General features: G+C 45.8%; 2 protein-coding genes across 2 annotated transcripts in view; one reads left to right on the top strand and one right to left on the bottom strand.

Annotated features, from left to right (window-relative positions):
* The window catches only part of CCDC191 (coiled-coil domain containing 191), a 19,351-nt gene extending 18,096 nt beyond the window's left edge, over positions 1–1,255 (bottom strand). The window contains exon 1 of the mRNA XM_026037225.1: positions 1,214–1,255. Within this exon, the coding sequence (XP_025893010.1) occupies positions 1,214–1,255 (42 nt within the window). The remainder of the gene's footprint in view (positions 1–1,213) is intronic.
* On the top strand, positions 443–10,630 carry QTRT2 (queuine tRNA-ribosyltransferase accessory subunit 2). Its single transcript, XM_026037239.1, has 7 exons — positions 443–540; positions 1,252–1,328; positions 3,374–3,583; positions 4,542–4,741; positions 7,356–7,507; positions 9,051–9,168; positions 9,661–10,630. The coding sequence occupies exons 2-7, from the start codon at positions 1,254–1,256 to the stop codon at positions 9,920–9,922; spliced, it is 1,017 nt and encodes a 338-aa protein (XP_025893024.1). The 5' UTR covers positions 443–540; positions 1,252–1,253; the 3' UTR covers positions 9,923–10,630.
* The last annotated feature ends 7,757 nt before the right edge of the window (positions 10,631–18,387 follow it).

Raw genomic sequence — 18,387 nt, 5'->3', positions numbered from 1 at the left:
ACGCTGCGCGCCGTGCGCGGCCTGCCCGCCGTGGCGCAGCTCGCCCTGCCCGCCGTGTGAGTGAGCGGCGCGCGCCGCGGGGCCCCGAAACCGCCGCCCTCGGCGGCTCGTGCCGATAACGGGGCGCTGGGAGGGGAGGCGGGCGGGGTAACGAGTTACGGGGCGTGTTAGGGGCGCCGCGGCCCTGCTCTGCGCCTCCTGCCTGTGCCTCGCAGGGCGCGCCGGGGACCCCCAGTGCGGCCCGCTSGCTGTGGGCAAAAACGGGCCCTTTGGGCACGGAATTGGTGCTGTCGCGGGTGTAAGCCCCCTCTGCCTCCGTGGCAGAGCTGTGCTGGGCCCTGCCAGCCAGGGGATAGCGCCTGGCACCAAACCCAGSCTGGGTTCGGGCAGCGTGCAAGTAAGGGAAGGGGGCTGCGGTTATGCAGGCCGCTGATTTTCTGCGTCATTGTTTGATTAATTACTATGTTTCTGTGCCTGGATGCAGGGCGGAAATTCATGAGGTCCTGGAAGAATACAAAGAAGGAGCTGCCAAGTTTATAGGTAATATGTGTTGTGTTTCTGCATGTGTTTCCAGGGAGATGCACCAGACACCCARTTCTCAGGAAGCTTTAACTGAAATGGGACAGTTTGTTCAGTATGATTTGAAAATCCCTCTTGAAACTTCTCAGAGCCTTTAAGAACTGCAGTGACTGTGAAGGGAAGACTGCGTGGCATTGAGACATACTGTATCACATTTAAAGGGTCTAATCTAGAGACGGTGATGCTTTTCTGCCTTCTGTAGCTGATACATTCTCTCATGATGTGATGTCCTTACTTTAAAATTTTAGGCTTAGCACTTTTCCTTGGTTTAGCCTGTTGAATGCCATGTTTCCTCAGCATATCAGTTGAGTGGTCAAGTGAATCAGCTGCTACGTGCGGCTGGCAAATGATGCTGGGAGAAGTGTTAATCAACAAGAAATATCAATTAAAATCTCTGTGTAAGAGGCCCTGTGTAGCTTGTGCAATCAGAGGATGTTATTTTATGGTTTGCCTCCTTGCTGTCCTCTCCTCCTTGTGCTCTGTAAAGCTGGGGTAAAAATCTGACTCTGCTGCTGAGCACTCAAGTGAACAATACCTTTCTTTGTCAGTCCTACAGAAGAACACATGTGCCCATTTGTGRGTGTGTGCTCATTGCCTTTTGTGTATTCACATACCAAGTCTTTGCATTAGCTACTTTTTGATTCCCAGAGCTCTCCTTCTCTTTGTTCCCAGGCATGCCGGACACGGTGCTGTACTGCTCCCTCCAAGACCCGGTTGCCCCCTGCCCCTCTGGCTACAACACCAACAAGGTATATACAAGCTATCTATTGTGAAGACTTGAAAGAATTCACTCCAAGTTTCTGTAAGAACATTTTCTTACTTGGCAGTCTGTTCTCTGGCTTTCTTAACAGCTAAGGGGCAATTCAGAGAGGAATGAGAGCTCTGGGCTTTGATGTTCTTATGGTTCATAGGTGGTGGTAAGAGAAAATGTGCGTGTCTTGGCTTGTGAGTCGAGCAAGCTTACGGTGATTGCTGTAAACAGTAAACTCAAACCCTACATGTTTGCTTTTACAATCCACTAGAGGTCCACAAAGGGGAAGAATATCACACTCCTACAGAGAAGTGGCTCAGCAGCTCAGAAGTAGGGAGCTTGGCAGGTCTTTGCCAGTTCCTGGATTCTCCAGCTGCTCCTTGACACCCTCATCATGTAAGAGACAGCAGCTACTGAAGCTACTGACTGATCAGAGTGCTGCTGCAGAACACTATACAGCTGCTGCATTTTGGGGATCTCTGCCTTTGGCATTGCTACTTTCTATGGAAGACTTATGGAAAAAGAGTCTCCTTCTTTGGAGATCTTTAAAACCCGCTTGGATGCAGCCCTGTGCCACGTGCTSTAGRTGACCCTGTGTGWGCAGGGGGGTTGGACTCGACGACCTCTGAGGTCCCTTCCAACCTTCGGCATTCTATGRTTCTATGAAATGTAATTACAGACTTTTATCTGTCTTTCTGTCTGTCTCTGTCTTGTTCCAATTTAGTTAAAATTAATTGGTGAGGGCTGAAAGTAATAGGAGGAATGAACAGACAGTCACACAGTGTAAATTACACAATCCTTTTGACTGGTCTCCTGAGAAAACAAAGAAATAGGTGATTCTTGATAAATAATTGTTTAATCTGATCTCTGGCATATGCCAGGAGAATTCATTTAAACTGTCATCCTACAAAAAAGTTTCCACAGTACTTTCATATTTCTGATTTTTTTTTTAAATCCTTTCCCAATTTAAATCACTAATGGATTTGCAAACACAAAGAACTAACTTCTGAGTGACTCARCCCAGGTTTCAAGTTTAGTGCCACAGTGTCAAAAGACTAACAAAAATGCACAAGAAGGAACTGTCATGTCTGTGTGCACACACACAGAATAGGATGAAATAGGGTAGCTTCTTACCTAGTTGCAGGGGCTCCAGTAGCTGAGTGTGAATTGAATAATGATATTTGCTAATCCAGATGTGTTTGTATGATTTAATGACCCCGCACAGTTACTTTTCTCTTGCTCTAAAATGGGGATAATGATGAAGCTGAGACCTGTATGTGCRCACAACACAGAAAGCCTGTGAGGAGATTTAATTTGTTTTTTACATTCCCGGAGAATACCTGCCATTTCTTAGCTTGCTGGAGTTTGAGGCTGTGTGTTTCTTCTCCACGCAGTATTTCAGTCTTTTCTGAGTGATTGGTTTTGAGATCTGAAATAACACTATTTGATTACATCAARTTGTGGAATGTGCTTCTGTTTTTCCTGGTGTGTCTGTGTGCTTTAAATACACACACACATTCACACGGATTGTGAGGCTTCTCTGCTCGGGAGAGGAATTAGTTCATTCCATCTGGCATTTCTGTGGTGTAGTATTTCTGTAGACAGAATATTAGTGAGAATATTCTTCTTGTAGCCAGCCTTTGTGGCCACTAATAGAGGGACAATACAAGTTTGAGAGGAATTAAATCTTGATTGCTTTTAACTTCTACTACTTCAGATAATTGTAGGCCAGCTGCTCTCTGACTCCCCAATACCCTTAAGTAGTCATGAGGTGTGAAAGGGGAGATGCCCAAAGGGAAAAAGGGAGAAGTGAATGTGTGCCATGGCTTCATCAAAGAACACCCCAAAAATCACGAATCACCCACTAATCTCCTTCCTTTCCTTGTGCCAAGGGCATCTGATGATCTGAGCCATGATCCTGAAGAGCTTATTCCAGTGTATTACATGCCAGCATCTGCTATTCTAGTACACCCCTCCTGTCCTTTGACCCTCCAGGTCTGTCAGTCTTTGTCAAAAACCTTCATCCCTGTTCTTCCTTGACAGGCAGTGTCCCTGTGGGGGACTTCAGGGCGCATGGAAGTGACGGCTTCCAAGTTCATGGACATGCAACGTGTCATCAAGCCCGACTGGTTTCAGTGCATCTCTGATGGAGACACCGTTTCTGGGGAAGTTGGGAGGAAACGAGCCAAGAAATCCGTGGATAGGTCTCTCTCCTTCCTGGATGAATGCCTCCAGCTCCTGGAGAAATCACCGGTAAGGTCCCTAAAATATCTGTGGGAGCTGCAAGGCAGATGCTTTTCCGTCTGTGTTGCACCCTGGGCCAGCCCAAGGATGTGACTTAGTAAGAAATGTTACGTGTTTTCAGGGAATGCCCAGCGGCTGGACTTGGAGGAGGCACGACCAGCAGCACAGTGCCCGTGTTTTCTGCCACTTTCTCCCCTTGCCCCTGGTGTCCTGCTGCACAACATATTTCTCTATCAGTTGCAGGGTGCTGTGTGTATTTTATTCTGCTTTTAGACTCAAGTGGAGGTTTTTCACTTGCCTTCATGCCGCATACCTGGCCAAAGCAGGATCTCATTCCGATGGAGACAACTCATGCTCTGACACTTAAGAGCTTTGATTTGCTCTGCAGTGCCCCCAGTAGCAGGTGCAAGGGATTTGCCAGGGCTTGCCARTGCTCTTGCCAGTGCTGTTCCTCCTCTCCTCCAGCAGGTCTGAGACACCATCCCCTTCTGATGAAAGGGGACGTATCTGGGTCTGTAGTGGCAAGGAGCATGTTTGTGACTGAAGCTGATATTTTTATCCCTTGTAAAGCAGTTCAGTGTGAGCTGCCGTGTCTGGCAGCCTGGCTATTAGCGCCTGCTTTGCATTCTGCTGCGGCAGCTTGTGTTCCTGTAGTGCTGAGAGATGTTTACAAAAGGCAACATGCAAAGATGATCTGTAGTTACTGCCTCCGGCGGGGAGATGGGCAGAACAACACAAAATCCTCAGTGATTCAATGTCAGGGGCAGAAGCAGAGTCTGTTCTCTCTTAATCCCATTGCTGTGTTATACCCAGACTTCACTGTGTTGTGTGGTGGCTCATCCTACTTGGGATGAAACACCGTAGCTCTGAAAGGTTCCTTGGAAAGTGAGGTGTAAAGAAGTGAGGAGATGCTTTGGATGCCTGTGGCAGTGCCTTCTCTAACACTTGTAGCTTTCTCCTGGACCAGGAGCTACAGGGCAGCGTAATGATTGGGGTGATTGAAGGTGGAGATGTCTTGGAAGAGAGGCTCCGATCGGCCAGGGAGACGGCCAAGCGGCCCGTGGGCGGATTTCTGCTAGATGGATTCCAGGGACCAGCCATGGCCAAGGAGACCAAGTTGAATCTGATCGCTGCTGTCACGGCAGAGCTGCCCGAGGACAAACCGAGGTGAGTTGTGGGGTGACCCGCCAAGTCATCCCTCATCCCAGTGTATGAGGAGGAACTGCTCTAGGAAAGAGCCATTCTCATGCACAGCACCATGTGAGTGGCAGCCTGCATGGCCCCTGCCACTTCAGGCTGCAGACTTCAGCCCTCATTTCAGTTTTTAGCTGTAATTAGCACTGAGCCGTGCTCATGGTGTAGATGTAAATATTCCTTGTGTTTGGGGAATACTCACAAGATTTGAATTCAAAATAACTGTGCTTTCTGGTTAGACTGGTATAATATGGTTTTTGCAGTATGYTTTCTGAGTGATAGTAAGTGCTTGTCTGATCCATACCGGAGCCTGGACAGTAGGAACAGAATATTTGACTCTTACAGATGACAGGGCGAGTGAAAACTTCCCCAAAAAATCTGCTAATGACTGCTAGTGGTTCAGAGGTGGGAGAATTGTGAGCGTTGGGTTGAGCTTCCTGATTTCATGTTCTGAATTGCTCTTGCTGCTKCTGCTACTACTGCTCTTGGATTGGTATTTTTCTCTTCATCTCCTAGAGGGACTGACTTGCTCGGTTGTCTCTCTGTAGCTGTGCTGCCCTCTGCTAGCTGAGCACTGCTCCAGCTTAATGATGTTAAAGGAAATGAAATTCCAAAGCCTGTGTCTTGTGTTGCYGTTTGTTCATCCCTACGAGTGCCTGGGGTTTGAGTTTTCCTGACAATTAGGAGGTTTGCTGTGTTGCTGCATCTTGTCTGACTGAGCTGTGTTAGGAAGGTCCCCCTGGGAGCAGTAGAGTCCAGTCTGCTCAGCTGAGCCCAGTGGCTGCCAGGGCATCTGCCTCGTCTATCAAATATCCTGCTTGTCTGGTTAAGGCAGGTGTTCCTGACCTCTCTGTAAGGAGGAAGGTGGGTCGCCTAGGGGGGCTTGCACAGCCTTAAACAGCCCTCTCTGCCTTGGCTGCAGAAGCTGGTTTGCAGCTGGGTTCTACCCCAGTGTGAAAGTCTCCAGAAGACAAGAAAAAAAAATGTGTTTCATCCAAGAAATGGCAGCTTTGATGGTGAAGTGATTGTGTGAAAGTCACTTGTCCAGTCCTTTCAGATCTCTCCAGCTGCTGAAGTCTCGCGGTAAAATTATTTTCGGCTTCAATAGCAGCAAAACATATGCAGGTTTGAGTCTTTTTCCTTACCTGTGCAAATACAGGYTTTATTCAGGGTTTTAATTGCATGTGCAGAGCTACCCTCTTGAACTACTAAGTATCATTTTGTTCCTATTGTGGGAACATGAAACGTGAGAAACTCGTATTGTAAAGTCTTCTCCCATCCGTGTTCTGTGCTCATCAGGTTAATTGGAGTACTTAGAAAAGTGACTGAAAATGGCACCTTGTGACTTCATTTAGCAGCCCCTGTGTATTTKGCTAATTATCTGTTTAGATCATTGCCCTACATTAGCTTTCATTGCATGCAGCAAGCAAAGGCACGCGCCTGCGGGAGAGCGGGTGCTGCTCTGTTCTCTCCCACTTCACCTACCCTCAGGGAAGCTGCSAGTGAAATTTGGCTAAGAGCAGGGCCTCTGTTAGGAGACATTTGACTGGTGACGATCAGCTGGGCTCCTCTAGGCTCTTCATGCCACCTCCCAGAAGATGTTACAGCCCAGGCTACTGGGTGAGTTGTCTCTTTTGGAGAGTTGGAGATGTTATTTGGAGAGAAAAGGGCACCCGTGTGAGTGAAAAGGTGCGTTTGAGTAGGTAGACTGGAGAGAGGCAGGAAGAAATAAACCAAGGAAGCTTTTGCTTTTTCCAAAGCATCTCTCAATAGTGCAGCCTTCCCCATGTGACCCTCCAAGTGTCGTCCAATGTGATTGTCACCTGAAACGCTTGTGTTTTTTGACCTGCCATACTGCTAATGTAGGGAGGGAGGGGCCAAATTTTCTCAGTGATAGGGCAAGGGGCAACAGGTATAAGTTGAAACATAGACATAAGCTGAAACCCAGGCAGTTCCATCTCAGGTGAGGAGGAACTTCTTCCCTGTGAGGGTGCCAGAGCCCTGGCACAGGCTGCCCAGGGAGGCTGTGGAGTCTCCTTCTCTGGAGATCTTCCAAACCCGCCTGGATGCCGCCCTGTGCCCCGTGCTCTGGGTGTCCCTGCTGGAGCAGGAGGTTGGACTAGATGATCTCCAGAGGTCCCTTCCAACCTCAACACTTCTGTGATTCTGTGATAATGAAGTCTAAAACTCTGTTTTCTAGCAGCTACCAAGCCAAGGAATCCCTATATCTGGAAACTGGTAGTTAGCACAGGCACAAACATAACTAAGGTGTGTTAGGTGAATCTTGAACATATTTATGTGGATGTTAAAGAAACTAAATCGCCTCAAACATAATGAGCACAATGAAGTTTTGCTTGGTAAATGAGGGGTCAGTGCTGCCTCCTGAGATGGAGGAATACACAGTTACTGTCTGCTGGTAGACTGATGGTGGGAAATGGATGTGATCAGCAATCTGAATGATCATTGTTGTATCCAACTGCTTTTTCTTTAGCAGCTGCTGCATTAAGCTAGATGTGTATCTTTTCATTGGGATACCAGCTTGTTTTTACACAGAATGCTTTAAATCTCTTTTGTGCCTCTCTTACAGAATCATCCACGGGATAGGCAAACCGGATGAGGTGCTTGAGTGTATAGAAAGAGGAGTGGACATTTTTGAGAGCTTCTTCCCCTACCAGGTGACAGAGCGAGGCTGCGCCTTGTCTTTCAGCTACGACTGCCATCCCAATCCTGAAGCAGCGGGTAAGTTTCTCGGTGGTCTGGAAGTGCTCCGCGTAGTCCTGACTATCACTTGGTTTGTGCTAAGTGTAGTTGATGCTTTAGAAGAATCTCCTGTTGTAGTAGTTGACTTTTGGCCTTGAAATCAAGTGCAGCAACAACTGGCAAAAATGGATGACCTCTGCCAAGTGTTGTTCTTGAAGGGCGCATATTTGCGGAGGAAATATGAAGAGAACTTGAAATCTGRGTTTCTGGTTAGGCAAAATATGCTTATTTCTCAAACACTTCTTGAACAGAGGCATTTATGGGCTTAGCTGTATTTATCAACTCCCAACAGGTCTGCTTGTTTGACACAATTGGCAAATTTTCTGTTAGCCTTAGCAGTGAAAACTGGACCTATTTAAGTGRGGAATCTAAGACACTTCGTCCTTAGAACTGTTTGAATCTGTGTTTTAATATCATATTTTTGAAATTCCATCCCTTTTAGCTGACGAAAATCAGGGGCCCTGCTTCTTTAGATGCTTTCCTCTTGTTCTTGTGTTTATTAGTTAGTATCAGAACCATGATACGATGTTCATAATTCATTATGATATAAAATAGACGCTTACGTGAGTCCTGTCACATGTGTTTCAAGCAGTCATCTCTTTATGGACTTAATTTTACATTTTGCRTTCTGGGTAGAGCCTAGTGCCTTTTTGTGCTTGGAACACCCACTGCCAGCTGAACAGGCAAGAACAACCTGTTTCTTTGTGCTGAGCACCTCTCTTTAAAAACAAAACAAAACCCCAAAACTTTTTGGTGTTGTTTATCTTTTTTTTTTTTAAAAAAGAAAAGGTTTTAAAAATATCTCACCTTATTTTTAAAACAAATATTCTAGTTTTGTAACTAGACATAGGGACAGTCTCTATTCTATGTCTATGTAACACTCAGTAGACATGGACTGTGCAAACAGCAATAATATTAATGTTTCCAGAGGTGTCTCCTACTTAAGAACAAGCCTAAAAAGATACAAACCTGCAAAATTATGGGATTACTTTTTCTTTTTTTTTAATTTAAGGCAGACTGGTGGAAAAACAGATGTGGAATCGCTATGTTCTGCGTCAGTGCTACCAGCCTCATGATTTCAGCTGCTCCAAAAAAAAAAAAAATCAATCTCAGCCACAGCATGAGAAGTAGAATGATTGAATACAGATGAGTTGCTTGTCTTTCCTAACAAAGTCTCAAGAAAATCAAAAATTTGTTCAGGTAGTTGCATTTCATTTAGCATGAAGTTCAGGTTGAAAATATTTTTGATATTTTATTAAGAATTCGGCTCAGCAGAGCAACAAAAAGTTGTTCTGCTGTTTCACTTCTAGCTCTTAGGTTTAGGACATCAATTTCTCCTTGTCTCTTTTCCTTTTGATGATCTAGAACTGTTTTTGTCTCAAGTAATCTGTGATAATTAAATGAAAACAGTTGATTTGTATGGGAAGGCGATGGAAACTTGTGGCAAGAGAGTGGCTGGAAGTATCTAGTTTCACATTTCTAACTTTTCTCTCGATGCCTGTGGTTTTGTATTTTTAAGCAGTTTTAAATCAAAATGGGATCCAGAAYGCAGAGGAAAACAGTGCTGAAAAAGACGAGAGTGAAATCTCCGGAGCTGATCCCGAAATGACACCGTTTGAGATCTCTCTGAAGGATAAAAGGTGGGTGACCTGGAGAAGGGTATCTGTAGCTCTGTCACTGAATATGAGGGATTTCTCCTCTGTATTCAATTGCATGTGGTCAGTAGCTGGATAGGAGACTCACGAAACATAAAAGCGTTGGAAAAAGTTACATCTGGACATTGAATGGAAAGTGCTGGGAAGTTCTGGCTTGGTATCGGGCGATAGTGTGCGAGTGAGAGCACCATCAGCTGCCTGACTTAGCACCAGGGTTTTTCAGAACACGGCAGCAGCAGAAGTACTTGGGCATAGCTGAAGGACAGAAGCCTGTCAAAGGCTGTCTGAGGATCATTGTGTTTTGCTGTTCGTTTTGAGCCCTTCATTTCCCCAGCAGGGTTGGATATCAGCACATCCTGCAGCCCTGGGGACTTTGGAACTGAGGWCCCTGCAAAGGCTGCCTAGTAACTCTGGATATTCTTTTTTGAACATGTCGTCTTGCCTTTTCATGATAACCCAGTGCTCCTTCTTCTGTAGGTATCAGGAGGATTTTGGGCCCTTGCTGGAAGGATGCACCTGCTACTGCTGCCAGAGACATACCCGAGCCTATGTCCATCACCTCCTGGTGACCAACGAGCTCCTGGCTGGTGTCCTGCTCATGATGCACAACTTCCAGCACTACTTCAGCTTTTTCGCTGCCATTCGAGATGCCCTAAGAGACAATAAACTGAAGCAGCTGAAAGAGCTGATCTGCAGGCAGGCGCTGCAGGGCCCGGCAAGCGCAAAACCAGGCCAGTGAGCTCGGGGAAGACTGGGAGAAGAAGGACTGCCAAGGCGGGAAGGTTGCAGGTTTCATCCTTGCGCAATGGGACTTTGTAACCTGGACTTCCAGCAGGGCCACCTGGGCCTGCTGGGCAGTTAAATCCTCCCTTCATGCGGGAAAGGAGATCTTATTAGAGAGCACCCTTCAGTTAATGGACTTCTTACATTCCGGGGATATGGAGGAGCTGAACAGCTCACAAGACCTGCACGGACAGCTTTATTTTCAGTTACACGCTGCTGGGTTTTGGGATGGAAAACAGAATTGCTGAACGTGAGATTGAGGAAGAAGCAAGGCATATACTTAAAATGAGCGCAGCTGCCTGACAGGAAGCTCAGCAACTGTTTGGGACTTTCATTCCAGCCTCAAAAGATACTCCATGTCATTTGTTTGTTTACAAAAAATCCTAATGGTGTTGGGGTCTCCATCATGCAGCTCCCTGATGCGAGACCCTGCCTCAGTTTAACACGCTTCTCCTTGTGACCATTGACAGCATCAGTGTCTCTGGAGAGAAATGAGTGGAAGTGCTGCTTTTTCTGAGGCACACAGGACCGTATACAGAGCAGGATGTTCTCGGAGACAGGCAGAGGCTGTCCAGCTCAGCCAGGCTTTGCCTTAGGGAGTCCTAATCTGTGGCATTAGAGTCGGAAAGAAAAGCGTATATTTGAACCATGTCCTGMTTTAGAGGTGTGCTTTTATGATATTTTTTTGTTTGTTTGTTTTTACTCTCTACCCTTCTACCTTTATGGACTAAGACTTCACACATTAGTGTGTGGATGATAACTAACATACTGTTCTTTTACACGATCTGCTATGATAAAACAAAGTGTTTGTGTGAGAAGGAGCTGTGGAAATTATAGAAAAAGGCATTTAGGGGAAAAATAAACTGACTTTTAAAATCTTTTTTAGTTATGTCACATTCCCTTTTATTCTGTCTTTTGTTACAAAGCAACAATAAAAACTTTTCTTATTCATAAAACTGCTTCTTTGTGGTGTATGACCRAGCTGAGTTTGAGTGCAGAGCTCAAGATCTCTTTGGGCAACTTAATCTAGCAGCAGCCGGATGGAGGACAGTGACCCATGAGGTCACATCTCTGAGAAAGAGCCTCCTTAAGACACTTAAGAAGCCATCACAGAAATGGAAATGTTAAAGATTCACCTGCTCTCCCCACAACAGTGTGAATTAAGCTTTGAAAAATACAATCATTTTTGGCCTTAAACCAATTTAGAAATTGATCTGCAATTTATTCTTCATAGAATCATGGAATCCTTAAAGTTGGAAGGGACCTTTAGAGATCATTTACTCCAGCCCCCCTGCACACTCAGGGACACCCAGAGCACGGGGTCTAGGGCGGCATCCAGGTTCGTTTGGAAGATCTCCAGAGAAGGAGACTCCACAACCTCTCTGGGCAACCCCTTCCAGGGCTCTGTCATCCTCAATGTTAAGAATTTTTCCYTAAGTTCCTGTGAGACTTTTGGTGCTTCAGTTTGTGGCTGTTCCCTCTAGTCCTGTCAGTGGTCACCACTGAAAGGAGGCTGACCCCATCCTCCTCACYGCCTCCTTTGAGGTATTTATAGACACTGATCAGATCCTCCCCTCAACCAAGTGGGTTGGTTTGTCTTCATTCAGTTTCCCTGCTGTGGTTACTTATCTCTGAAACCACAGCACTGTGTTACGCTTTACATGGRTTTTCAATCTTCCTGTCATGCTGTAAATCTTCCTGGCTCACATCATAAAAGTAAACTTCTTCATGATAATCTAGAAAGTTGTTAGTTTTTTCTTCCAAGGAGAGATCTAGTTTCTTTCAAAAGTAGTGTTATGCTTATGTGTAAAGAAAACTGTTTTCTTCCCTGCCTTCCAAGAAGAAGCATAAATTGAAATAAATAAGAAGAGAAAAAAAATCTGTGCTAAGTTACCTTCACTTAGCACAGAAAACTCCAGAATTATTCCTTGATTACCTTCCATCCTCTAAGGACCAGGGACAAGATAGGGCAACACAAAAACATTASATTCTGGAGCACTTTCTCAGTGACCTGTAGTGTAACTTTAAATTAAGAAAACTCCTTGGTTTTCTTGTTGGTGGTGAGAAAAAGTGGCAGGGATCTGTGTTAAATGGGAAGTGCTGCACCCTTCAGACCATTTCGGCAGTATTCTCCTCGATGACTTACTTTCAGAGCTATTTTAGTAKTGCAGTCCCTTCATCAGTTTCAAAGATAAGCTTTAAAATGCATTACAGGAGAAAAAAAAGTCAACTTGGTCAGTCGCAAAACTGTATTCTTTCTTTCAGGTGTGTCACCTCCTCACCCATTCATGCACCCTCTCAATMCATCCCTTTCCTCTGACCCAGTGCACAGGACAAATTGCATCAAGCCTCGAGTGCCAGTTCTTATGTCTGTTGTGCTGTGGCTGTGCAGGATTGCCAGAGCTGCTGAAGACTGAAAAATGGTCCAGGGGAGTATTCCATTTCTTTCTAAACCAACTAAGTCTACAGGACTTTCAGATCATGCTTTTATGCATAGAAAGATCAGTTCTAGGTAAGTTTCAGAGGTGCTTTTAAACACTGGATAGCTTTTTTCCCCCCAAGCCCTGTTGATTTTTGATCCATGACCTATCCTTGCAGGCAAAGGCCTATTTCCAAAAACCAGTCTCAATAAAATGTTTAAACCTTCCTCTCAGTAATTTCAGAGAGACTGCCTCTGCACTACGAGATGTATGCAAAACAGTGATGGTGCAGGCAAGTTTAATGGTTTTATTTACGGTTGTCTCGGGTGATCTACATAATTCACCAGGACCTTCATCTCTTTCCTGGTACTAAAGCCCTTACTGTTCAGCTTATTAAAGATGTGCAAGCACATGCCAGCACCCTGCCCTAAGCATGCTCTGTWAGCATGATGGCACTGCTCAAACAAAAAGAGAATGAAGTAAAATCCCTTTAGAACTTGGCTGTAAATTAGTAAAGTTGGTGCTGGCACGATAACAATTAACACCTTCATGCAGTAAAACTTTCTGTTATTCCTGTGTTGGTGCTTCCARGGTAAGTGGCCTCTGTCAGAGCGTGTTTTCCACGTATTGGGTTGGGGAAGGCTATGGTTTTCCACAGCCACAAAGGGAGATGCAGACAACATGCCCAGTTATTGCTACATCTTTCTGAATTTCATAAAGTGATTAAGGCACAAAGTTTGAAGGTGTGATGCAATGTGATGTGATGCTTCTAATGTGCCTTTTCAGCTCCCAACTTTGCTATGTAGAAGGGACAGGGCAGTATACAAAGAAATGTTAGATGGAGGCATTTGAGTCYGTTAAGCAGCTCAGCATTAGCCGTCTTTCTGTTTTTGTGAAGGCTTTTCAAGGCCAAGGAGATGGCTGGTGAACTGGGGAAGGAAACTGGTCCATGCCTGTGGCACCACAAAACAAGGACACCTCTCACCCATTCATATTTCCAGAGAGGGCTGAGCTGCAGCTTGCTGGTCAAGAAAAGATCTTAAACATCAGTCCTGCTCCTGATGCTTAGATGCAATGACCCAATGGAGAGTTTCACAGGAGCAAGTTGTTACAAGGGTCTTGGCCAGAGTTTCTTGATCCATTACGATCCTGTGTATCTGGTGCCTCAAAGGCAGAGTTGACTGCCTTTCTGAGGTACTGGGCATACTTTGCAAGCCTTGGAATTAAAGTGGCTTTAACCAAAAACGCTTTGTGCTTGTTGCTGCYTTCTTCCTCAGGAGAAAGGCTTGCTTGCCTTTCAATGAGGTAGACAGAGGAGATATTGAAAACCATTCTGCAGGAAAGCCAGATGCTGGGGGAACTGAGAGGGAACAGAACACATGAGCCTGGCAAGCAGCTGTTTTCTTTGAAGAGACACATAATCTTCAAGGAAAGGATCAGGAGAGGGAGCATCTGGGAGGAAGGAGCAGAAGCAAACACGATGATTAGGCTTTGGCAAAGCCAGTGAGAGAGGGACCGGGAGCTGTGCCGTATGCCCACAGCTAGCATTGCCAACACTTGAGCTGCAGAAGACGCTGGCACATGCCTTCTTACATTTCGCACATGTCTTGAGGAGGAACGAACATTTTGTTGCGTTTCAAAAAGTTTAGCAATGGCTGCTGTAGCAATAGGCTAAAGAGCGATGCTGTGGCTTTGTGGAGACTGAGTGCTGAATTCACCCCTGCAACCTGGCCTTCCTGAGTGTCTTTCCCAAGCATCTCCTTTGCAGTTGGCTAGAAATGATGCTGCCTCTCAGCAGAGACGTGGTGAGGTGAGTGATCCACCAGCATCTCACATGCCTCTCCTCCTCGGCTGCGGCACAGGGTGACAGAAGGTCCTACAGCAAATGTACTTCTGCCCGGTGAGAAGCAGGCAGGCTTTCTGTACTGTTCAATTAGCATTGCTCAGAGCTGCAGGGGAAAACTTATTAAAACTGACAACAGTTCCCAAGGCAGGGAGCCCAAAAGGTCTTCCCTGCGTTGCCAAACATACAGCAGCATGGTGCCTGTTGTGCTGGGATGCTTAAATCATTATACTGAAATTAATTTTTAATTACGTTCATTTTCTTCTTTGGCTTTACTTTGGCTCTAGGGGCTTTTTCTTTTTTTTTTTTTAACTTTTTTGCTCTACCTCACATTTCCAGAGGCAGATTAGGGGAGGAGATGTGTCTAGTGGCTGGCAGGGAGAGTTTCACTGATGTGTGGCCACAAGCATAAAGGAAGCTCAGGAGGGTTCCTCACCTGGGCTCAGGAGAAAGAGCATCCCTGTTGTAGGAAGGTGTGGGCAGCATCAGGGCAGGTGAGTTCCCAGTTCGGTAGCTAAGGTGATATGAAATCAAGGAAGGTAGTAAGAATGATGCCATGAAAGCAGAAAGAGGAAAGCTGCTACTTTGTGGCCTGAGATTAATCTTGAGCTGAGATTACCCAGTTGGAAAACGGATCAGTGGCATTTGAGATTGAAAGGGATGATTAGTCAGGGATGCATCTTTTAACTCCTGTTTAATGTAATTGGGCMAAAATTATATAGCAGTTGATGCGGACTTTGAAGCAGTACCACTGGCGAGGATGACCCCTGCATATCTCTAGTTGCCTGCAACTCTATAAACCTTCCTTTAATCCTGAAGCAGCAGATTAGATGGTAAAATACCAAGAAATGATCATTAAGTCAATCTGCTGCTACTATTAGATAAGGAGGAATTCACTTAACTTGTTCAGTCAATGGTTATTTCAAATTTGGGACACTCATGCGAGTGTAAGACAGACCTAAYAGGTCTTTTTCTCCGGGATGAAACTCCTTGCCACCAGGAGCGTTGCAGCTGAAGGCTACAAGAGCTGTCATCTCCTGATGAGCAAATTGTCACACACTTGGCTGAACCTAAGCAGATACTGAAGCCCTCACCAGGTACCAATGCCCCCACGTTGCCCCACACGGGAGGAGTTAGCCCATAGCCCCAGAGCCAGTCCAGGGAGCTCAGCAAAGCAGCTTGTCTGCCTGAAAGCAGCTCTTGCTACCTGGGCTGCATCACAAGCCAAGCTCAGAGCCTGTGTCAGCTGGAGAAATCCACCTGCTGCAATATTTCTTGGCTTCGTAGAAGGCTCCTTTTCCCCATGGATGCCCGTCTGACCTTCTCTGCAGGGAGCCTCTGTGCTCTCCTGCCTCAAGGTTCCTGCTCCAGTGGCTGTCAGGCCTGCGACTGCCCTTGACAAGGGAGAAGGTTTCACGGTTTCTTCTCTAGGTTGGTTTCACAAGGGAGCTGTTGCAGCTCCAGCTCTGTCTTATTTGTGACAGAGATCTCACACCCATATAGCACATATAGCATATAGATCTCACAACTACCATATAGCAGCATAATGAAAATAATTTCCTGCAGTCTTCCAAGGGATAGCCATGAGCTATGGAGGTGTCTTGCTATGCTGCAGCAGAGAGTGATGGAGAACTGCTCAGGGTGGGTTGTCTTGTTTGCCTCTTAGSAGCCAGGTGCCCACCTCAGGTGCCCACTGCCATCATGATGGGCTACACATGGTGGCCTGAGGAGCAGTTAGAGGCTAGGAGGGGCCCTGTGGAGTCTAGGCTCACTTTTTCTATCTGAGATTTTTATGATTTCTAGCTCTTATCACATGAATATTAGTATCAAAATGAAAATCTGCAAAACTCTTTTGCAGAGTTCCAGATCACTGGAACCATCCATTTCCTCTTCCAGCTGCTTCTGCAGTCAGGGTTAAAAAACAGCAAAGAGGAAAATATTGTAGAAAATGAGGGTTAGCAGGAGACATTGTGGCTACAAAATGAGGGACATTTTGCTCCAAATAATGGGAACAGAGGCAAAATACAGGCCCTGAGGGGTTTCTTGGCTGTCCCTGTGACTCTCACAGAATCATTAAGGTTGGAAGGGACCTCTAGAGATCATCCAGTCCAACCCCCCTGCTGCAGCAGCGACACCCAGAGCACAGGGCACAGGGCGGCATCCAGGCGGGTTTAAAGATCTCCAGAGAAGGAGAATCCACATCCTCCCTGGGCAGCCAGTGCCAGGGCTCTGTCACCCTCACTGTAAGAAAGTTCCTTCTCACATGAAGATGGAACTGCCTGTGTTTTAGTTTGTACCCATTGCCCCTTGTCCTGTCACTGGCCACCACTGAGAAGAGCTTGGCCCCTTCCTCCCTACATTCCCCCTTCATGAACTTATATCTGTTAATCAGATCTCCTCTCAGCCCAGCTAAGTCTTTCCTCCTACGAGAGATGCTCCAGTCCCCCTGTTGCTCTCCGCTGGACCCTCTCTAGAAGCTCCACATCCCTCTTGTACTGGGGAGCCCAGAACTGCACCCAATACTCCAGGGGTGGTGTTCCTCCTACTGTTCCTACACTCCTTATTTACCCTCAGCTACTGTCTGAAAAGTGCCCTCACCTAAAAGGAGATGTCACAGGGGAACTTTAAGAAGCCCAAACAAATCCTCAGCCCATGGTAGGGCAGGAATAGAGCACCCCTTACAGGGTGCAGCCTGGCTTCTGTGTCACTTCCACTGTGGTATATGAAGAGTCACCACTTCACCTCTGCATAATTAAGCCTGTTATCCTTCCCGACAATATGAGAAGATTAGCTATAAGATCTGTCCGATGCCTCTTTAGCAAGTACGCTGCACTGCATTTCCTCTGAGGGCTTCAGCAATAGCGTGAGCTAGCACCACCTCATCCAGGCATCAACAACAAGGCATTTTTCTCAAGTCCGTGTTCAAGTCTTTAAGGTATTTTGGAAAAGGGAGATGAGAGACAGCACAGCTTAACATATTTTAGTTAGAAAGATGAAAGATGGTGCAGCATCTGCAGAAATGACCTTTTATATCTCTCTTGCTGCATCCTGTGCTGAGGAAATGAATCCAGSTCCAAGAGGATTTACTTCCTGATAAGAACCCTAGCCAGCACCGGCTACCAACGTTTYGCGATATCAGAGACCTACATCCTAAAGGAGAAGTAAGAGGCATGCCAACTCACCTCTTACCCAAAAGGGGGCTTGAACAGAAAACTCATTGCCACAGAACCACTCCCTAACGTTAAAAAGTATTTTTTTTCTCTTTTTAGACACTTACATTAAACTGAAGGATAATATTTAACCTTAATGAATGATTCACCCACCTGTGAATCTGCACTATTGAAGTTACTTGAGTGCACCTACTCTCCAGAGAAGGAAGGGTATTGTCAACTCGCTGCATTTTGACTGTATTTGCTGCATGACCTTTCCTGCAAGCCCTTTCCCACATGGCCTTTCCTTCGAGAAAATATGTGGCATGGAGCTCACACAGGACCTGAGGGAGGAAGAGAGAGAGATTGTCTTATCTGGGGTTGATTTTTGTGACTGCATATAGGTTTGTTTTTGTTTTGCTTTGTTTCCTTTTGGGTTCATAGCAGGATGCAGTCYATGAGGTTGTCGTCAGTTCCGTGATCTGATAGTTCAAATCTTGATAGTTCAGTTCTGGCTTATTAAATGAAAAATCTTGGGTTTTGCACGTAGAGCTTCCCTTGCCCCTTTTAGCTGTGTGTTATCTGGTTACCTACTGCCAGGTCTTTGGTTACATACTGCACTCCATCTCTGTCTGGAATCACTCAAGGAGTCATTGCTTGAAAAGCAGGTTCAAATTTGAGTAAGATCAGACTCAATGTGACATTTGAGAGATGCTAGGTCAGAAACAGACCTAGTCACCCTTTGTATAAAAAATAAATATAAAAATTATATAAATCCTTTATAGAAAAAAAACTATGTRTATTTTAAAAAATGCTTTTTTTCCTGACACCTGCGTGAAAAGCAGCTGAAGTTGGTGTGCAGTGGGCTGTATTATGATAGTGTCTTAATGAAAGTTACCAGAGCAGCAATCTGTGCCCGAGCTGGTGTAAAGGCAGCCTCACCACAATATCCTGTGTGCCTAGGACGTCCTGTGCTGTCCAGTGCCAGCGAGCAGATGGAAAAATGCAA

Source organism: Nothoprocta perdicaria, unplaced genomic scaffold, assembly GCF_003342845.1.
Source record: "Nothoprocta perdicaria isolate Ctin4 unplaced genomic scaffold, notPer1 scaffold_193, whole genome shotgun sequence".
NCBI lineage: Eukaryota > Metazoa > Chordata > Aves > Tinamiformes > Tinamidae > Nothoprocta > Nothoprocta perdicaria.
Note: the sequence above shows the minus strand (reverse complement) of the source record. Positions and strands in the feature narration are given on the sequence as shown.